This window comes from Amblyomma mixtum, chromosome 2 (genome assembly GCF_055824585.1).
Source record: "Amblyomma mixtum isolate Tamu chromosome 2, ASM5582458v1, whole genome shotgun sequence".
NCBI classification, from domain to species: domain Eukaryota; kingdom Metazoa; phylum Arthropoda; class Arachnida; order Ixodida; family Ixodidae; genus Amblyomma; species Amblyomma mixtum.
Window position 1 is genome coordinate 179,942,694 of NC_143013.1, and position 22,553 is coordinate 179,965,246.

General features: G+C 47.1%; 1 protein-coding gene across 1 annotated transcript; it reads right to left on the reverse strand.

Moving 5' to 3' along the window:
* Positions 1–7,534: 7,534 nt before the first annotated feature.
* On the reverse strand, positions 7,535–22,290 carry LOC149361739 (uncharacterized). Its single transcript, XM_089569578.1, has 8 exons — positions 22,209–22,290; positions 19,580–19,903; positions 18,157–18,463; positions 16,367–17,793; positions 12,543–13,024; positions 11,663–11,947; positions 9,905–10,326; positions 7,535–7,978 (listed from the first exon to the last, which is right to left on the reverse strand). The coding sequence occupies exons 2-8, from the start codon at positions 19,823–19,825 to the stop codon at positions 7,674–7,676; spliced, it is 3,474 nt and encodes a 1,157-aa protein (XP_089425704.1). The 5' UTR covers positions 19,826–19,903; positions 22,209–22,290; the 3' UTR covers positions 7,535–7,673.
* Between the last annotated feature and the right edge of the window lie 263 nt (positions 22,291–22,553).

The following is a 22,553-nucleotide window of genomic DNA, read 5'->3' on the forward strand; positions in this document are numbered from 1 at the left end:
GTACTTAGCCGTTCAAGATTCAACGCGAGAGTGCGTACGCAAGATACTAATACCGGAGCCCTGACATGGAGGCAGAACGTTGCAGCTGTAAACATTCAGCAGTGTGCCCCAGAAGCTATCCTTAAGATACGCTGTATAGGTGGTAACGTTACCCAGACTATTTATTTTATCCTTTCTATTTTATCCTTTCTCTGTCCTGTCTCCTGCGTAGTTTTATGTCTTCAGAATGTCTTACCAACTAGCCTCTCATCACACACTTCTAGAATTCTATTTTGATGTGCAGTGCTTGCTTTTAAATATTTATTCACTGGAGGGTAATTTTGAGTTGGACCCGGCGATCACCTGTGTGTTTTTCTTTTTTCATCTTACTCGTTCATTTTGTATATAAGAACGTAGTACCAAAATAGGTCTGAAGTACGCCGGCAGTATCGAATTTCATATGTGAAGGCCAAGCGCATCACATTAGGAACCTGGCTGAAATGGGGCGAACGCAACTTGCTGTGGGGCGGGCTAATAAAGAGTAATGGGTGAAATCTAGCTTACGGAGTTGACGCAGTTGCAGTAAAGCCCGCAGGATGCTTTACTGCAGATGGTACCAATATATGAAAAGGTGCCACTCTTCTTCTACTTTGAGAGCTAAGGAATTTATACAGAATGCTACCCAGCGGGTGTAGGGGCGTAGACCATCACAGACGTGGCCAGCGCAAAGAGGGTGACCACGCACCCGTTGCAATTGTCGTGGTAGCCTAGGCTGCCTCAAAGTCTGTAGCTCTCAAATTTTACAGTTGGTTTTAGGCATTACCAAAGAATACTGCAGGCTTTTATCAGCGGGTTCACAGCCTTGGACACAAAACATAAATCGTCAATCGTACCTCCCACAACCGCCCATACCTGCGGTGGACGAACCGTTCACAATAATAGAACTAAACACTGCTATCGCTGCTGCGTCAAGCAAGAGAACATCTCCGGACAATCATAAGGTAACCTATAAAGCTCTTGCAAAGCTACCTGAAAACTACCGGTGTCACATGCTAGAGTCTTGCAGCTTTTCTTGTCTCACTTGTGAGGTACCTGCGGAGTGGAAGCTGGTTAAATTATTCTCATTTTGAAAATCAGAGAGCTGCCAACTAACAACTCATCTTACCGGCCCATTGCCTTAGTGAGTTGTGTAGGCAAACTTAACGGGCATAGGATCCACAAGCGCATACCTTGGCTTCTCGAAACTCATAAAAAGGTACCCCAAAGAAATGAACGCGTTTCTTCCACAGAGATCTGCAATTGACAATGGCATTGCCTTCGCCACGTCACTTGAAGAAACCTACACGCTGGATGCATCCAGATGGCTGTTTTTCGTGACATCAAGGCTGGTTTTGATTCTGTTTTCCACCATGACATTCTCGCAGCCTTGGGTAGTCTTTTACTTGGAGGCAAGCTGCACAAGTGGATCGAAAGCTCTTTAAAAGAGCTACAAACATTTATGAGTACCACAGGCGGCCAAGAACTATGTCGCGCAGTAGAGAAGGGCTTACCACAAGGTGCTGGGCTCAGCCTCCTGATGCTCAATATCACCTTAATAAAAATAACTCGAAACCTACCAGAAGGAGTACCCGTCACGATTGATGCAGATGATATCTGCATCTTGAGCGAATCCTGATCGCGGCATGTCACGGAGCGACGTCTTCAGAAAGCATTACCAAACACCTCCATGTACTTGGCTATCGCAGTAACCTGAAAAAAAAAAACAAATATCCGATCCTTCATGATGGGGAGCTGCTACTCTACGCACGGAACGAAAGATTCCTCGGTATTGTTATCCGCCGAAACCTCTCTTGGACACCCCATGTTGAAAAACTCCGTGCGAAAACAGCAGCAGCTTCAAAAATCTTCAAATTTCGGGCCGGAACACGTTCGGGCTGCAATCGTCTTTGTATGGTTCTCCTTCGTAAGGCCTATGTTGGTATTTTGCAATATAGTTTGCAGATTTGGTAGAAAATGTCTGCAACAAATAACAGGACGTTGGAGGCAGCACGGAACACTTGCCTGCGGATCAGACTCGGCCTCCCGAACAGGACCTCCACCTTGGGAACAATTGCGGAAGCAGGAGGTCTGCTGCTCGAAGTCATCGCCGCACAGGTAAGGATTCTAACCCACCCACGTCATGTGCTTCAGGGGAATAAACCCTTCCTGCAATGAGTGCATATAAACAGCAGCAATTCAGGCTTTTTTGTTGGGGAGGAGGGATAACCGCAAACTTGACAGGACTGAAGATCGAGAAGAGGACAGGACGAGCGGTTACCGCTCGTCCTGTCCTCTTCTCGATCTTCAGTCCTGTCAAGTTTGCGGTTATCCCTCCTCCCCAACATGTCTGACCAACTGGCCCAAAGCTTTCCCTTGTTGAATTCAGGCTTTGATCATGTCGTGCAACTATTGCCCCTTCCTGCCAGCTGTCAGCCACGTGAACTACTGGCTGCAACTTTTCCCGCCTGGACACTTTCAACTCTTGAAATCAAGCAGTCCATATCGCCCATCAATGCGAAGAACAGCATGCCACAGGCTGCGCTGCTGCAAGCTGCTTTGAACTACTTAGCTGAGCAGTAATGGCAAGACACAAACATCTTCACTGGTGGCTCAACTTCCCACGACTCCTTATCATGCGGCCTTTATGTGCCCTCTTGAGGAGAAATGCTTTCACGGCGCCTACAGCGTAGGACTTCCTCCGCCACAGCAGAGGTATACGGAATAAAAGAAGCTGCCTCCTATATTCTGCGCCAGAACCCAGGATACTGGGTGATCGTCGCGGATTCGCAAGAAACTCTACAAACCTTGTCCAACCAACTGAAGAGAAGAAATCAGCAGCCATTTTCTCACGTGTTTGGATACCTGCAGCACTTGGCTGTTGCTGAAGGCCACTGTTTAATTTTTCAATGGATTCCACATCACTGTGGCATTCTGGCCAACAAGAAAGCCGATTAAGCGGTCCGCAAAGGTCTACAGCGTCGTATCTATAAGCGCATCTTCTTCACAAAATCAGATGCGTCCGAACTCGCCAAAAAACATACTCAGAATGAAAACAATCGATTCTGAAACTTGCCAAGTGATCATTATCTCTTTACTCATTCCATCGACCCACAGCTCAAATTAAGACTACCACTCTGGCTTCCGGGTCATCTAGAAACAACTTATCATCGCCTTCGGCTTAATGGTGCATTCACAAACAGTCTACTATACTGTTTCAAGCAAGCAGACTATCAGTATTGTGAGAACTGCCACTCTATAGAGACTGCACTTCATTTTCTCTTCGAATGGCGCGCGCACGCCAAAGAATGTGCACACTATGAACCACGCATGCACTCTGTCACCCAATTGCCACTCACAGTGTAATCTATAATAGGCCCTTCAGCTGCTACAATTACGAGTATATTCTTATTTGCCTATTTAGACGTTATTTCTGTTTTAGACAAACTCTAAATTGCCCGCAGAATTGATCATCTTGCGGTACATGCACAAAATTTGACTACGGTTTCATCCAAAGAAGCCATTAGGCAGTGAACTATTGGGTTGCAACCCTATCCAAAGGCTGCACTGTTTTAAAGCGAAGGTCTTAATCGCCCGTTTCTGCGTTTCGCGGCGTCGCCATGGCCGTTGCCTTCGCCTTCGCCGTTGTCCGTTGTAAGCAGCAGTGGACACCTTTTAAGCTGCGAAAACAATGGAGCGGGAGCTTGGAAATGAGAAAGTAAAAGCGCAACCTCCTTCCCTTCTTAGCAACTGGTATGCCTTCTTAGCAACTGGCTTCTTAGCAACTGGCGCCCCACTGCCATGCCAGTGGGGACGCACCTGGGTATAGGAAAAGTGACGTCACATATTAGCTGTCGAACGGGCGCGCGTGCGTCGTCGGTGGCAGCTACACCGCCGCCCCTTCGCCAGACGTCTCGTTGCAGTCGAGTGAGTGAGACGCACGGCTCCGAAGCGGCCCAGTGATTCTGCGCCAAGCGGTTCGGGGAAGGGGTAGTGGGTTTGTCCACAAGGCTTTCGCCAAGCACACTTTAGAATTTCCAAAGTGTCTTCCGTATATTTATGAGGAAAGGAAATGAGCAGTATCCGTCTCCCACAGCTGCGAAACCAATAGGGCGGGTGCTTCGAAAGGAGAAGGTAAAATTTGTTAATTGCTTTTTGAGGAAAAGAAATACGCAGTACCTGCCTCACAGATCTCGGCGGACACCTGAACCAGAGGGAAGGCGCATAACCGCCCTCTTGGAAGAGTGGACACCTGGATCTTGCTTTATGCTACGTGGCGGTAGTGGCAGGTGTGGGCTGCATGCGCTGGCATTGGCAACGTTGTGTGAGAAGCGCTGCCACCTGCCAGTGTGGCACAGTGGATGGGGACTTTAAAGCAGATATAAATACAAGTGGAATTTTTTCGCACTTATGCGGCAGAACATCCCGTTCCTGTCGCTCATAACGGCTCGCACAGCTGTGAGAACCTCGCGAAATACTTGCGCACACCTCGTCTTTGAGAACCAGGCATTACTGCAGCAAGTCGAGCATATATCCATCTATTTCTCCGTACACAAAGCTTCCTTCATAACAATCAAGAACTGTTAGTGGAGTGTTTATTGAATAAGGAATATGTGCGAAAAATAAAAAGTTGCTCTAATTGTACATACATATCTTGCTCAAATTCTTTGCCTCAATCTATCGAAAAGTGGAAGCAGCTAATGAGCTGCGCTCAAATTCCTCATTAGGAAGCAACGTAACCGTCGGCAATTTTTTTTAGCACCCTTCTTCTATCTTTGCTCCCTTATTCGCTTTTCTACTAGCATGCTTTCTCTCTGTCAGGGCCATTAAACATATTCTTAGAGCTACCAAATTATGACCAATTTTCTGCTTTTGCAAAGCACGTACGTAGAAGTCCTGAACGGTTTTAACTGAAAACTTGACTCCCTTGAGAAATGTTTCTAGGTAAGCCTGATACAAAAAGATATGACCACCCCTACCAATGGGCCGGTTTCCCAGGAATAGCTGGACCATCTATCGGAGTAAAAGGTCGCGTGCTGGCCGAGCACTACGCCGAGAGCATGCTTGTATCTATATCAAGGGCAGGTAACGTGCAAGACTTAACTGTTTTGCAGTGCCATCTGTGTTTAGAAAAGAGGGCATTTACCTGTCTTCAAGATAAAGGTCATAAAAGACGAAGAATTTTCCGGAGGATATATGTACCTACGTATTCATGCCCATAGGTTGCAGCCGGTGGCAGCTCATTGCCCCGGGCAATGTCTATTATACATAACAAGTGGTAATCTTTGGAGGAGAAATTCTAGAGGCCCGTGTACTGTGCGATGTCAGTGCACGTTAAAGAACCGCAGATGGTCGAAATTTCCGGAGCCCTCTACTACGGCGTCTCTCATAGCCTTAGTCGCTTTGGGAGGTTAAACCCCATAAAACCAAACCATAACAAGTGGTAAGAACAGAGAATGGGAAATGCGAAATGCCATTAAAATTCCTTTATTTGTTACTCTCTCAATTCTCAGGGAGGATCAATCAGCGGATACGTAGCAGCCGGTGAGGTTTCCTTTTCTTTGGTATCGTTTCTTGAATATTTTTTACATGCACTCGCACAGCCTTCAAGTAGCAAATTTTAATGGCTTTTTATTTACATCGAAGATTCTCGCCTGAAGCCCTTTTTATACAAATGAAGCAAGTAGTTATTCAATTGAAGATTCGACGAAAACAGTTTCTGTCTCACAATTCGCACATGCAATACTCGCAGTGTTGTTTTGTTACAATTGGCTGAGGCTGAAAAAGTCATTAACATACGCGTTTTTTTTTTTTTTTTGAAGGGCATCCATGCATACAGAGGAAAACGTGACTGCAACCGCCGGCGTGTAAAATTTTATGGAGAGCCCGTTCGAGACCATTTGTGCACAGTGGTAATTCCTGCACACTGTATTCGTTGTTGTTTGGACGGAAGACACATAAAAACGCACTATTTTTTAGGACTGAATGGTAAGGTAATGTGCCGTTTCGTTACTATTTTTGGCTTCGTCTTTTGTCAAGCATTCTCTATCTTTGAATGTGTGTCTTTTGGATCTGGTTACCCGTTCTCTCGTAGTCACGCGGCCTGCATTTGTGTTTGGTGCTTTCTGAGTGAATCTTCATCTAAAATTTTCATGGACATCCAGTATAGGGCTCAATCATGTTCGAACACAACACTGTGCTCTTTACCGAGCTTCTAAGTATGAGTGCTACAACGGTGGCTCGGTGGTTTGTGGTACTCGGCTGCTTACTGTCGGCCTCGGCGGTCACATTTCGATCGAGGCGAAAGGTAAGAAGTACAGCCTGTGTCAAAAGTTTGGAGCCCATGGGGTTTGCTTCTGAAGCACACTGTGTGGTTCGTAATGTAACTCCAGCGTTCCAAATTTCCTGAAGATAAAAATATTTCTGGTCCTGCCTCCTCCAATGGGTAGGGCTGCCACGAATGCTTCAGGAGTCCCACTACAAGGCTTTGAAGCAAACCCTCTGGGCTCTAAACTTTTGACAAAGAGTGTACGTATACTGAGAGATTTCAGTGCAGGTTAAAGAACACCAGGTGATCAAAATAATCCGCTGCCCTCCAGCACATCGTCCCTCATAGCCTGAGTCGCTTTGAGATTTTAAACACCAAAAGCCATAAACTATTATTCAAATATATAGTTAAACTCTTTGGCACATCATTTCAACGTATAACTGACCTTTTACCATAAGCATAAGTAGCGCCTCAAAGTTTCATTACTCAGGCTTCTACAGCATATGATGCTTACGTGAAGAATCCCACACAAGAAAGCACATACAGAGTGGTTGAATCCATCTCCTCTTCATCTGCTGGTCAAGGTGGCACAACAGCACAACACTAGCAAATAAAATTGCGAATCTGAGAAATACGATTATTTCTAACACCTAAAAGTGTTCTCCCGTACACAAAAAAAAGTTTCTGTACATTCATTTCAAACTGTGATTATACAAAACTCTATGTGGACACTAACTGCATATATTGTTTCACCGCAGGGACTACTGAATTCTGAATTTGCCCTGAGAAATTCTGTCTAGTCTTGTCATATATAGATATAATCAAAACAACGTGTTTTAAATCCATGTTGATCACACTGGAGGGCCTGAAAGCAACTGCCAGTGCTATTGACAAGATTCGACCAGAAAGTAGAAGTGCTGTCACTGAGGAGAACTCGTTAGAGTCGGAGGTCTCGCGAGCTGGGAATATATACTCGGATTCCTGCAGTATATCGATGAGCGTTCATGAGCACGCAATTCAACACTAGTCTATGTATTGTCGTGTGACAAATCAATGGAAGCTTTTCTTGGCCACGATTGTCGTTAGCTCGTCATGCCCCGCCATGCAGCGCCACGCCCCCCAACCTCCCCCAACTGACCACTGTGCCTTTCCTTTCACAAAAAAATAAAAACATCCGTCCCGGTACGCTCAACCTAGCCTTCGAAGCGCATGTATTCGTTCGTCGCCACGGAAGTAATGAAGCACAACAGGTACACACATAGTCATTCACCATATGGACGTGATATGTCTCTTACAGTGGAGTTTGTCCTTTGCCGCCAGTGGAAACTGAACGCACGCCCGCACACACGCGCACCGATCACGTATCTACAGCTAAAAATTCACAGTAAAGTTACGGTCTCGTCCATCTGACTGCTATTGTCACACACACTGCAGTCCATATCTGGCTCGTCATGATGCGACCGACGGCTGAGTCGCATTGAAGGTCATCCTCTTGCAGGTCGATGAGCGGTGTACGGAGCTTGGTTCCCGGATACGTACACTCGCTCTGGCGCGCCAGGTTATGCACGTAGATGGCAGCGTCAAAGTGGAGCATTTGTACGCGTAACGTCTCTCGCAACCAGCGCCGCAGCCAACGGCTCAGCCACAGGAGTTGGCAGTCACACACCCAAGGGTTGTCCTCCAGCCGGATGCCTCCTGCGAACACGTAAGGCAGCACCACGAATCCCTCAACCCAGAGACCTTCGAAGCTTCAACGCATCAATCCTGTCAATTGTAAGCGCGTGTCTCTGGCCCATGAAAAGCAATAGGACGTTGGTACCATCACTTTCCTCATTAGCAGCAGTTCTTGTTTTGACACAGAGCTTCTTTTAAAGTGAGTGCTTGTGGCAGGGCCAGCAATAATGTTGCACATTTTATTTTGGGCTGATCACACCCGATGGAGAACCGCAAAAGTTTGTGCCAAAACTCTCCAGTCCGGTGGATTTACCTCTTGCATTTATGATTTGTTAAAAAATACCAGGAACTGCGTTATCGCCCAGAGAAAAAAAGAATTACGTCTGCGTACTCTCAAGGTACAGCGCATCGCAGCCGAAGAAACCGCAATTGACTGTTTCAAGGCAATGGAGCGCATATAGCACTGCGCGCCTTGCTGGCAGCTTCTCTTATTTACAACTTCTCCCTTTGCTTACGGAGTTGCGATCTATATTGACTGCACACGTTTTAAAATAGAGCCTCGTAACGACAGAATACTTGATAATGTGGGCAAGGATTCACGTCATTGCTAGCTATTGCATCTACTTCAGGAACCTGACATCCCTGATGAAGCAAAAAAAGGCTATTAAAACTTCCAGCTGGGAGCTAATTCGGTCGAAGAAAAAAGCAAATGCGCTTCGACTGGTCTTGATAGCTCCTGAGCGCATTTTTATGAGTAATAGCTGGGGCGACAAGTCCCCCATTAACTGCATGTCAGCCGCTTTTTAGTGCATACGTGTGAATTCTGAAGCAGGAGGTACGCACCTGCGGCATAGATCGGAGTTTCTGCACAAAGTTACGAACCGCGTTTTTACAATCTTTTTTTGCTTCAACGCCAGTTCTATACGAGGGAAGTTTGCATTAAAGAACTCCGCGCGAATGATGAAAGTCTGGTAGGCATCCTTCAATTGACAGCACATTTAGCAATCCAATTTTCGTATTTGCTTTTTTTTTGTGCCCGAGAAACTCCTTAAAAATGGGAGTCATGAGCCCCCCTAGCGAGCAACACGATTAACAAGAGCAAAGATCCACAACACGCTCGAATTTGTCGGCACCTTTTCCCACAGAATAGGGGCATCCTTCCACTGTCCGTCAGCACTCCTACATGGACTAAAGAGCCACAGCGCTAACGCGAAGCTTGCCAGATTAGCGCATAGCGAGGAAGGAATAACTGCGCAAGCCGCAGATCATCAGAACGATGTGAATGGAACGAAATAGCCCTCGGACCAGCACAGCACATCAAGTGCTTGATGTGTGTATCGCTAATATCCACTCGATGCGTTCTTCTGTTTCGTTCCCGTCGTGCGACCGACTCAGCAAGTCACTTTTCTATGCTAAAGGCCAAAGAAGCGTAAGCTGCATCCACGACAGCTCCGCGTGTTTGGCAGCTTTTGTTGGCCACGGGTGGTAAAGAGGATGGGAGAGCACGACGCTAGCAAGCCACAGCGCCACCTGCGCGATGCATTCTAAGCAGCTTTAGAGAGGCCCCTCGAGGCGGCGACTGTTCAAGATACTTGGAACACGTTCTAGCCTCTATGTCAGATTGACGTGCCCACAAGCTCACAGCTTTATCACCCTTCGTCTTCTTGCTCTAGGAGGAAGCTAGTATCCAGACATGACGACGCCGGCGACAGAGCAAGACGGGGTCCGTACGCTAATAAAGCTTGAGCCGTGAATTTAAAGACGGAAAAGCTAGAACCTAGGCGAATTGATAATTGATAAGAAAAAGGGGACCCCAGGCCGCTAGAGACAGTCATTAACGTTATCCCGTCACATCCTTACTGCGAAGCTTAATTTCCTCCCCCCCCCCCTCTCAGGTTCTGTTTTCTTTTTCCGCCTAAACCATTGATTTATTACTCTAGGTCATACCTGCAAGGTGCTGCGTGCCCCTCCAGAAGCCGACGTCATGACCATCAGAGGGCTTGAGCACTTCGGGTCCTATGAAGGAGAGCAGGTTATCCCGCAGGTCCAGCGTCAGGTAGCGCACATCTGCTAGGTAGCGCAGTAGGCCAGCGGGAAGTCTCCTTATGCTGGTTCCCGTCAACCTCAGGACAAGCTCATGGCTCCCGTGCAGGCCTAAGAGAGCATCGGGAAAGACGACGCGCAGTTGGCGTCCCGTGACCGTCAGCTCCGTGAGCTTGGCGCCGAATGCCCACTGCAGCTGGTGCGAAAGCACGGGCTCCTCCACTTCGACCAGCACGCGCCGTAGGGAGTGCAACTTGGACACCAGCTCCTGGAGGCGGAAGGAACGCACCGAGCCGTAGCTGGTCGTCCGCAGGCTCGACAGGAACCTGCGAGGTATTCCATCCGGTGCGAGATGCCTCTTGACATCGCGCCGTACAAGGGCTCTAATCTCCCTCCAGCTGTAGTGAGTAATGCTACTATCAACAACTACTAGTCATTAAGCTCAGCGTATTGGTCAAGAAGCCCAACCATTATGAATATAGCAGCAGCATTTGCTGGAATGAACAACAGCCAGTTATACACGTGTTGTCGATGACCTTCCACTGGTATAGCATGTTGTTTGACTGCTTGTACTTGCAAAGTTTGGAATGAATGTTTTCTGCCAGACAAACAAACCGCAAATGAAGAAAGCGCGCGAGTAAAAAATTCACTAATGATAAGTATGGCTTCCTCTCAATGAGCTGGTGAGCGAAAATGTGTCGTTTATTTTAGGAAAAAGCATCCACATCAAAACAACTGCCGTCTACTACTCTCAAGAGTACCGCATTGAAAACTATACATTTCCTATCAGAATATCAATGACAGATTTAAACTCTAGCAAGACGCCATATATAATTCGCGCCGAAATAAATTACACACATTACACATTACACATTGCACAAGCACCTATGGAAGAAAGTTGAGTGCAAGCTATGGAGAGCGCTGCAGTGAGTGTCTATACTGTTAGACAGCGCACGGTTGACTAAAGATCGAAAAGTGACACTTCGTTCGTGCCTTTTCTCTTGCGTTCCGCCGACTGCTCGTGTGTTGTTCTTTAAAGGAAACAAAAACATATTGTGTGTTTATAAACCAACCATTTTCTACACTACTGATGATCGCTGATACCGCAGAACGGAAAGCACCCCCCGCATAAACCCATGCTTGTTAACCAGGGGAATTCATCCTGATGAGTTCCTGCTGGACTTCATTTGTTCTGCAACGTTTCTCTCATTCATGTTATCTTCCCTTTCTTCCACTCATGTATGTTATGTTTCCTTTCATGCAAAGAAACCTTGCCTTGTTTAGTTAGCGCCTGAAGAGCTGAAATGGTAGCAGTAGATTACTGACTGCCCTGATAGTGCAACCACTAAAAGCCCAGAAGCTTTGTACGACACTATCGAGATGGCTTGCATGGATAATTTCGTAACGCCACCGCTTTACTAACAATGGGACCCAGTTTACTGGAACTGATATCTGCAGCAGTTTCTCGGCAGCCACAACAAGTACGAAAAGATACGTCACAGCCTCATACGCATGCCTAAGGGCTGCTCCTCCTAGAGTTGTCACCTAGAAATTGATCATGGTAGTTGGGATGGTTGAGAGTATGCAGTGCGAAAACCTGTTGCGGCTCAACGGAGTACGCTCCTCGCCAACAGCAGTGCAAAACAGACATAGTGAGCTCACCTGAGGCCGTGAAGCGACCTCGGGTCGAGGAACTTCAGCTGCAAGCGCCTGATGTCCAATGACTGCAGACCGCTGGCTCCAGCGAAGCTGTCGGAGGCCAAGAAGGTGATCGGATTGCCCGACAGATCCAATGAACGGAGCGAGGGAAGAAAATGCCACAGGTGCCGGGGAACTGTCTCAAGTAGGTTTTGGGGCAACTCCAGATCTTTAAGGTTTTTCAAGTGGCGAAATGCGTCTCCAGAAACGTTGAACAGGAGGTTCATGGTCACGTCCAGTGTAGCCAGTCTGTTAGTACGAGGAAAACGGGGATAGGAGAACAAAACAGGAGGTGCCCAGTTTTTAGCAACGCTCTCTGCATCACACAATTTTGCCAGTCAGTTTGTTTTCCTCTCCAATTTAAAGCTATGTTTCCCTGACAGTCTACATGTCGGCACAGAGCCTGTTTTCTATGCGTTTCATAATTTCTGCACCGTCACCTTTGTTTTTTATTCTCCAATATCCTCGACAATGCGAGATTATTCCTGGCTCCCTCTTAAATATTTGCAATTACATGTATGCTTTGCCATAAAATACAACATGATAATTACTATTAAAAAACAAACAAAACTATTAGCTCAAAACAACAAACTAATTCTTCTCTTCCGACCCCTTCTTTGATTCTGAACTGCAAAAGGTGCTTGCTCTACTTGTACAGCATGCTTGAAAGGGATGCTGCGACGAAAGTTAACTTGCCCACGAACATTGCCGTGGGCTTTGAGCCTAATCTCAGGCCTACCTTTCTGGCATTTCACATTTCATGGGTGCCGGATTGCAAAGAATATGCAGCAAAGTTGAAGTAAAGGTGCTTATGGGCAGGTGGGTTTTAGCGAAGGATATTCACCTTTTAAAGTGCAGCACCGGAAGTCTTGCCAGGCTGCAGTTCCTCAACCTCAAAGTTTGCAACATCTTGAGCGGATGAAGACAGGCCTTGTTCAAGGTGTACAGTGGATTGTGAGAAAGGTCCAGGTGCATCAGGTGGCCGAGACCCAAGAAAGATTCTTCGCCGATGACAATCAGTTGATTTCGCGACAAGTTCAGTGCCTGCAGATGCTGCAAACCATCCAAGTGTCGGGCACCGAGATTTGAAATCCTGTTGCCAGAGAGGTCGAGGACGCGCAGTGTCCTTTTCACTGCGGCCAGCGACTCGCAGCTGGACAGGTTGTTGAACGAGAGGTTGAGGCGCTCGATAGCGGTATTCTCGAGTGCATCTTCCGGCAGGGACGAGATGACATTACGGCTAAGGTCCAGGATTCGGAGCTGCGTCATATTTCCGAAGGCGAAATCGCCAACGAACTTGATTCTGTTCTTGCTCAGTATAATCACCTGCGCCATTGGATACAAGAATAGTATTAGAGAATAAATCAAGGCCGCTAGAAAAGTACATGCTTAAAGGACCTCAGAAAAGGGCTCTCAATAAATTTACAGTACATGTAGAATACCAAAAGGATGCCACTTCTCAAATACCCTCTAGCAAAATTTTTTTTTTTGCGTTTTGATAACCTTAGCTATATACAGTCAAAACCTAAATTTGCGCATTTTCGAGCCTTTTCCTCTCCTCTCCTCGATTTTCGCACTCTGAAATGCCCGCGGTCCTCATCCGACCCAACACACACGGCCCCTATCCTACCTCCATCGGCTGGCGACGGGAGCGGGAATTCCCCGGAGGGACGGAGCTTGCTGACCAGCCGAAGTCGCCGCGGCCATGCTGCTACATGCCGTATCAAAGACTTGGCGCGGCAAACCAGTGAAAACCCCCTTAGCAAAAAAAGGCTGTGCTATGCACTTCGAACATATTGTATTAATTTGATATTAATTTTTCCCCACGTAGTTTTCTAAGCGTGCTTGGAGTAATATTTTGGTCATTCTTACAAATACTAATTAATGTATTCTACATTAAAATGCACTAATAATATACGCTAAATACATTATAATACATTCAAAATGCGTTAGAAATGTATTACGTTCAGCTTAATAAAGGGCTATTAGTCGACTTTACTGGGCGAAACTGACTAAAGTTGTCGGCGGCAGAACTAAGCACTGACCCCGCGGACACAAGCGTTTGGTCGATCCCTGAGAAAATGCGGCGTTGTAATGAACAAGAGGTAGGTCACGTTGCAGGTCACGTGATGCCACTTCAAGGGGAAATATGTCGCCACACTGCATATGACGAGAGAAATTTCCGTCCAGAAACTAGAAGTGTTCCGGCCAGCCTAATACTTCGCTTTACTCTCCGAGAGGAGCCACATCATCTTTCAAGGGGATGCGTTTCCGACGCGAAAACTGGCCCCTAAATTGTCGCAGACGTGCGGGACTGGTCGCGTTCGAATGTGGGGGCGATCTAAAACCGAATTGCTAGTAGTAACTTGCGTCAGGCGCCGGTCAGGAGTCTATCTACAAACAAATACATGGGCGTCTATGTTAGCTGATGGGCTTTTCCAGTCAGGGTCCTTTTCGCTGGCATGTTAAGGACCGGAAGAGCCGACGGCGCGTTTGACGGTCCAACTGCATTCACGTCCTCCACGTGTAATGTAAGGAAGTGATGATTGTCTTCCTCCTAGAGGTTACGATAGACGAAAGTACGATAGAATAGGAAGAGTTTTGACTGTTCTCCGAAACGTGATTTCGAGCACTAGATTGTTCCACGACAGCATGTTAGAGGACTGCAATTTGTTACAATTAAGGCGCCCCCCCCCTCTCCCGCGCGCGGCTGGGGATGCGGCTGTCGATAAGCAGCGAACCAGCACTGCCCTCCGTCTACTTGCACTCCACTTTCAAATCATCGTGAAATATTTCAACTAAATGAAAAGCACCGAATTTTGAAGGGTCCTTATGGTGAAACGAACTGCAGAAAACATGAGAAACAATAATAGTAATTATATGAGAAAACCCGCCAGTGGGATTATACAACCTAAACCGAGAAATCTTAATCAGGTCGCGGTTTCTGCGGCGTTACTGCATATCCGAATCCACTCTCGAAGAAAATTTTTAACGCGCCAGCGTTAAAGGGCCCGTGTCGCAGATAAGCCGGTGTCGTTAGTCTTGAACGAAAATGCCACAAGAAATTTCCCTGAGGAACAACCAACAGGGCAGGTGCGCAACGTAGGTCACGGGACCTTCAGACGTCTTCACAGCCTGCCCACCGGGTTGTAAGCAAACTGCCAACCCTGGCAGATGGCCATTAACTTAATGACGCAAGTGGCCATTGAATTAATGATTGGTCGCGAGAGTTTGGTCGGGAAGAGCAACCAAGCCCTACTGGGAACTGCCATTGCTGGGCAGTCGAGCAATGCTTAACCGATGCACCACTGCGCCAGGAGCGGTATGAGGACTCCCAGGGACTTTTTTGCGCAAATTAGAGAACTACAAATCTCACTATTATGGGCATTTGCCAATTAGCGCTATTGCGTCGTACAATTAAGAAGGAGCTTAAGTCTGCCCTTTGATGCTTTTTTTATGCTTTTTTGTCTTCTACGCCCTCAAAAAAGAGGTCGCTTTGTTCAGAACAAGCTTCATAAAACGCCAATCATACACGTATATTGTTTTCTATATTACATGATGTTTTCGTATACTAAAAAAAAATGAGACCGCAGGAGATGCATTGCCATGAACCAAAATTTGGCGTTCTGAACGATGCGAATGTCGGGAATCCAACTTAGAGCACTACTTAAGTCACGTATGTTACCGGGCTAGTTGATTTTGTGCCTGCCTTTCGTCTCCTCGCCTTTTTGTGCTTGCACTTGTATCGCCATGTCTTTTTCAAAAAGCAGTACCTAAAATTAACCGCGTTTAGTTCGCAACCAGCATGTAAGCAAACAGATCTTTAGCACAGTGCCGCAACATACCGCTGTCGTCAGTAGGTTTCCATGCTAGCGCGGCAGGCGACTGGTGTCAGCTACCTACGATAAGACCTGCTAAAACATGTAGACTGCTGCTATTCTGTGAAAATTAGTACCGTAAAGTAAATTCCAGCCGAAATGTGAAATAAGGGAACACTGGAGCAATGGAGCCCTTATGTTCTTATACAGTAGAATTTCAAAATGAGGAAATTTTAAACGGTCTAGCGATTCTCTCTTTCCATAATACATTTATTTACCAATAGAAAATTCTGAAAGGTCTACTTTCCCCTCTTGCGACAATACATTCAGTTATTAATAAAAATCAATGACCGGATTAGTCACATTTAGATTGGGCTGCAAAAAGAAAGACCAGTATACAGTGGTCAAAGCTTCGAAGCATGAGACAGCAAGTGCATGCGTTCGCGCCCTACATGCTTGTTTCTAGGAATATGGTTGGTCACAATTGCTGATTTTTTCATGAGAATATCATCTAAAATGTGATGTGGCGTTAGCCAATCGAACATTCCTCGAGATTTTCACGAACAAACGCTGAACCAAAAACATAACTGGTTAATTCGTTCCGCATGTAGTTTCATTTCTTTTAAGACTTATACACGCGTACAGGGAAGAAGGCCTTTACTCTGAACAAACATATCCTTGCGGGTTTAGCCAAATATTTACTGGTACTTTACTTCAATTTGTTTATCACGATAGGAACAAAAAAGTACCGGCACCCAACTTGAAAGGCGCTTCTGCAAACCGCTGAAACGCCTGCAGTAGAACCTGTAGAACTTGGGCATGCAGTCTAAGACATTGGCGTGCGCCATACCTGCAACTCTGCTGACTCCTGGAAAGCACCGAAGGTGACGTTGGAAATGGCGTTGTGATCAGCATGGAAGGTCTGCAGGATGCCCAGGCTTTCGAAGAGGCCGCTAATATCATTAAGCTTGTTGTGGGACACGTGGAGGTTGAGCAAAGAGGAACCCACGCTGCTTAGAAAAAGGCTGTCTATCTCAGCGAGTTGGTTGTGGCTCACATCGAAGGTACGTATTCCATAGTCACTCGTCTGGTTTGACGTCTGTCGCTGAGAGTCGAGTCCACCTTGAAGAGACACTAGAGCGTTTTGGGACAAGTTCAAGGACAGAGCGCCGCCTCCGGACATGTGTAAACACTCAAGGCTAAAGGCCGTGAGGTTATTCTGCTGCAGTAGCAAGCTAGAAAGCTTAGAGAGGTTGCTGAATGCACCCGCTTCAATTGTCTCGATCCTGTTCCGGGAGAGGACGATGTTGTGAAGCCGGGGAAGGTCTCTAAAGGCCCCTTGGCGCAAGACGCTTATCTTGTTACCCAAAAGGACAACGTTAGAAAGTCGTGACAGGCCCTTGAATGTGTCTGTGTCTACTGCACTGAGGTCGTTGTGCGCCAGGACTACCCTGTTGAGCCTGTGATGAATGCGTTCCTTGAAGAACCCTGGCGTCACGTAGCCAATCTGATTTCCTTCCATGTCAAAATGTACTAGCGAAGGCAAACCCTGTAGGTAAGAATCGGTAAGGTTCAGCATCTGGTTGTGGTCCAGCTGAAGCCACTGAACGCGTTTCATGTGGCGGACCAGCTCAAGCGGGAAGAAGCGCTGTCCGAGAGCCGAGCTGAGCTCGAGTACCTCGAGAGTGGGCCTCAGAGTCCGGAAGACATGATGATCTAAAAAGTGTATCGAGTTGAATGACAGCTTGAGCTCCCTTAGCTGCGGCATGTGGACAAAGGTGTCCCTCGAGAGATATCGGATACCGTTGTTGGCGAGACTCAGGGCGGTGAGATTACGCCCCCATGACTCGAAGTCGTCAGCACCGAGCGTCTGTATGCGATTGTCTTGCAGGCTGAGACGGCTGAGGCGTTCCGTTGTCCTTAAGGCACTGGACGGCACACGATCGAAGTGGTTCCCGGAGAGATCGAGTACTTCGAGCACGCCACGGAAACTGCGGATATCATCTGGATCGAGGGTTGTGAGGGCGTTCCCTCGAAGGTATAGCACCGACAATGACGTCAGAGCTCGGGCGGCTTTGGGAAAGCGGCGGAGAAGGTTGAAGCTGAGGTCTAGTACAACGAGTACAGACTCTAGTCCACCGAAAACGTGCTCGGCAATGGCGGCAAGTCGGTTGTTGGCTAGAGAGAGTCTTTCAGCGGATACACTTCGGAAGAGTCCCGTGGGCAGCTCGGTGATGAAATTGAACTCCATGTGCAGGTCACGGAGGTAGACCGAGCCTGCGAAGCAACATTGTGCACGAAATTAACCAAAGTACTAATATCGAAAGCGCTGCAGTCAAATTACAAGGCGGATATGATTAACGCCAGTGTGTGTGAGCCTGTTGGTTCACTGCGTTTGTGAATCGTTCTGTATACAATATTGCTCACTAGGACCTAAAAATCGGTGGTGGATAAATTTTACAACTTAAGCAGCATGATCTCAGAAATCAGTTACCTAGTTAAACTGTTAGCTGGACATCCACACATCTCAGCTAGATCTGAGGGATAATAAACACGCATGATTTGTCGTACACATGTCGGCCTCCTCTTTGTTGCCTACTGGAGTTGAAAGCATGGTTGAGATGCTTTACATGTACTCACCATTGAACAGCTTTTCCGGCAGGTTTTCCATCAGATTTCGACTGAGGTCCAATGTGTCCATGCGACGTGTGGGCAAGAACCAACTAGCAGGGAGCGTCTTCAGCAAGTTTCCACCCAAAAAGAGGGCCGACAGGTGGCGTAGTCTGCGCAGTGCATGCCGTGGAAGGTGCTCTAGCAGGTTGTGGGCCAGGTTCAGCCGCGTTAAGGATTCTGGGAACGGTGATCCCATGACGTCCGATAGCAGGTTCCGGTCCAGCTCCAGTGTCGCAAGCTCGGTCAAGTTTGAGAAGACGCCGTCCCTAAGGACCTGCATGTATTGCATGGGTACATATATTTTACTGCGAGGTTCTTTAGGGCCTAAAATGGCAGTGGTCTTCTGAGGTTTTCAAAGAATTTCTCTAAGCCACCATTATCTCTAAGTATGCTCCTGGTCTCGTGATATTTCGGCAATGAGTGGTGCACGAGGCGATAAGAACGAGACATGAAGCCTGTTTTTTTTTCATTCTCAAGTGCGGTTACTCTCGCAAGGTGCACCACTCATTATACTTCTTCAATATTGCAAGCTGCTCGACAGGTACGTGATTTTTGGAGTCTCAGGGAGGGCTACCGGGGCCGTCTATTTCATTCATTCCACCTTGAGCCCTTTGGTCTTCTGCAAGCAAGTAGGAATATACCAGGCGATAGCCGCACAGATCACTGATGGCAGTGAAGCCAAGTAACTTGAATGGGCAGTTTTAAGAGGTTTAAGAGGAAGGAGGTGCACCGTAAACTAACAGCAACTCGTTAAGTAGGAAAGCACAACATAAGCACAGCGTTTTTAATGTTATCGTTTCATGTACATTGCGCTTCCATTCATGTTACTTATCTTTATGTTCTTTTTTTCTGTGCCGACAATAACATGTGCCTCGCGGTGCCACTTCTAGTTGTTCGGCACCCTAAAAATATTGTCTTGATGAATGGATCACTTATTGCCGCATTCTTCTTTATTTCCAACCGCAATATGTACGATATTTTCAATTAGAGAACCCTGCCAAAGAAAGTGCATAAGATATAACATCAAAATCAATAAGCTATGTTGCTGCTTGTAGCATCATTAGGAAAGAAAACCAAAGCACACGACCGTGGGAATGGTTATATGCTGTCTTTCGAAAGGCGAGTTCGATTAATTCACTCCTACTCGCTCCAAGGTATAGGCATACATCTCGGCAAGGTGAGCCGTGCGCAGCCTGCGGAATTAACCCTTAAGCTTTGAACTTAAGCCCCCATGATGTCAAAGTTGAATCCGTAGATCACTGACGCCGCTCTTCGATTCAAGGAATAGATGGTTTGTTGTAAACCCTTTCTGTTCGTTTTCATATTATTTCTCGCAATAAGAAAGCGTACGCGGTCATATGAGAAATTCCGGTCGCCGTAGCACTTTCACCTTGATTCCGTTTCCTCCAAGAAACAGGCTACGCAGGGCGACGGTCCGGGACAGCTCGTCCCATTCGGAGCGGCGCAGGTCCTCCATGCTGTTCTCCTGCAGGTTGAGCCACTGCAGGTGGCGCATGCGGTTGAGCGCGTGCAGCGGAGCTTGCGCCAGCGCATTGTGGCTCAGGTCGAGCGACACCAGGTTGTCCTCGGCGCCGCAGAAGGCGCAGGCTAGTATGCGGCTCAGAGAGTTGTGCATGAGCCGCAGTGTGGACAGCCGCGTGCCGGCCAGCGAGTCGTTCTGCAGCACCTCAAGGCCTGAGCGGACCAGCGTCACCTGAGTGAAATTCATCAGTAATTGTAGCGATCAACCAACAAGCCAAGTATCCAAGAGAATAATCATTCTACCTATCAAGCGAACAAACAATCTGCAGATCCAGCGCAACCACGAAGTCCATCGTAACCAGGCATAAAGTCATATGGGTACAGGCATAATGTTTGGCATTGTATTATTGAACCACCCAGTGTGTGATGATGTTCTGGAGAGTGACATTAGCAAAGCGTCAGAAGGCATGGTCACTCGTATCTTTAGGTACGTAGATGACTTCCTGGTTATTGCTCATGAAGGCAGTCTGCCAAGAAAGCTCGCTGATGTCTTGAAGGTCTTCAGTGAATACGGACGCGGCCTCAAGTTTTCAACCGAGGTTCCAAGCGGCAATCAGCTTCAGTTTTTGGATTTGGCTTTATTTATTGAATGTGGACATGTATGCTCGTATTATTGCCCGAGGTCTGAAAAAACCATTGTTGAATTTTTTATCGTGTCACTCCAAACTTATAAAACAAGGTATAGCGGAATCGTGCCTGAAATCCGCTCTCAAAAAGCCGTGCCATGAGAAGACTGCTGATAGCATTGCAATGCAGGTCTGCAGGTTACGAGCAAATGGTTAACCGGATGAAATAATTTCCTGGGCTTCCGAAACGCTGATAAAATTTGTAAAAAATGGCCGACCCAATGAAGGCAAGAAGGTAAAAAGACCAGCGGTGGTTCCTTACACGCACGGCTTGTCTCACGGTCTCAAGAAGGTTGCCGGCAGGTAAGGTGTCGATGTTGTGTTTTCTGCTCCCCACAAACTGAGCTCCATGTGCAAGCAGGTTGCACAGGCAAAGAAAGAAAAGAAGAAAGGCTGCCAGGTACGCCATGTTTCACCCTCTGTATCATGTGCAGACAACGTGGTGTACCAAAATCCCTTCTCTTGCGGTGCTGTTTATGTCGGGCAGACCGGCAGATGCTTAAACAAAAGGCTCATGGAGCATGAAAACACAAGGAAAAGTGACCCTGTTAGCCACGTTGCCGCTCATTCTGAAAAGTGCAAATGCCACCATGAAACGGACCAAGAAAGAAAATCGGAACAAAATGGCGGGCTTCCGCGCACAAAGTTCCGCTGCAAAAAGTGCAAGTGCGCACCTGAGTACAAGAACACCGAAGTTCTGTTCCGCCATAAAGATAAGCTCACGCGCGAAATAATGGACGCGCATCACATCCACAGGCAAGGTGAATGCATCAGCAATCCTTCCTTGACACTTAGCAACAAGGAATTAGCATACATCACTTCCCATGTGACATAGTTTTTTATTTTCGCGGCCCTTTTCACACTATCTTCTTAGGTCTTTGTGTTGTGTTTTCGTATATATACCCTTCCGTCCTTCAATAAACCCAGTTGATAGTCAGCGTTTGTCTTGTCGTTGTCCCGCCTTTTTGCGCTGTTCACCAGTATGAATGCATACCAACTCGCCCGGATCTCAGCTTCACTCAATGACAACAGTTTGACGATACCAAAAACCTTTATAGTAAAATAATGCTTGTCTGTCGACGGAAGATAGCGGCTATATTGACTGCTATAGCGAAATCTCACAATGCAGGAAAATTTGGGTTCAATATCTTTTTTCCTTCCAACAATTGTTTCGTCCAGAATTGTTGGGTGTGAGCCTACTGGTAGAAGCGCATTTTTCGCTTTCGGTAGTTTAAACCAAGGCACCATTTCGAAATTTTGATTTATTATTCGTGCTTTTGCTATGAAAGGGCTTGATTATTCACTATATTAGCCGCCGCTGTGGCTCAGTGGCTATGGTGCTCGGCTGCTGTCCCGAAAGACGCGGGTTCGATCCCGGCCGCGGCGGTTGAATTTCTTTGGAGGAGAACTTCTAGAGGCCCGTGTACTGTGCGATGTCAGTGCACGTTAAAGAACCCCAGGTGGTCGAAATTTCCGGAGCCCTCCAATACGGCGTCTCTCATAGCCTTAGTCGCGTTGGGACGTTAAACCCCCTAAACCAAACCACACCAAACGTATTCACTATATTGCTGCGCCATAAAATCGTGAATTCAGAAAGTGAACAAGTAAATAAAAAGTTAAGGAAAATTGTCTTCATATTACACTATGTTATCCGAATAATGCATTCGTTGCCGTTAAATACACCTGTACAGATGGCGTCGAAGAATCTTTCACAGCTGTTCAAAGAAAAATCTGTATCCAATAATTTGAAACACACCGATCGCATAAGCATAGTGCACTGAAAGCTAGAGCCCTCGTTTTCGCTGGAGAAGGTTCAACTATAGGGAGCAGCTTGCTCAAACTGGAACTCACCTGTCCGTTTTCGCAGTCTCCGATGCCTGTGGGGAAGGAGGAGAAGGGCACCCCCACGCACACTACGTCGCGCACCACCTCGTGGCTGCACAGGCATAGCCGGTTGAAGTCGCACGGCTGCTGCTGCTGGTGTTGCGCAGAGCACCGCGCCGGCAGCGCAAGGAAGAAGAGAAGTATCCACCACACTGCAGCCACGGCTGTTGCTAAAGGCGGACGCATCTGCGGAGTGAAAGTACGAACATATTTTTCTTAGTGATTGCAAAATAATGCAAGATGTTCAGTGGCAGAACTTTGATTCGTGGCGCGGAGAAAGGCTCTCTTCGCTGACCAACGTTACAACTACTC

Excerpts from the sequence above, each read along its gene's own strand:
- LOC149361739 (XM_089569578.1), bottom strand. The coding sequence starts at position 19,825 with ATGCACAACTCTCTGAGCCGCATACTAGCCTGCGCCTTCTGCGGCGCC. Across the intron at positions 13,025-16,366 it reads AGGAGTCAGCAGAGTTGCAG|GTGATTATACTGAGCAAGAA; the intron begins GTATGGCGCACG and ends CCAATGGCGCAG. Across the intron at positions 10,327-11,662 it reads AGGTCGCTTCACGGCCTCAG|GTTCCTGTCGAGCCTGCGGA; the intron begins GTGAGCTCACTA and ends AATACCTCGCAG.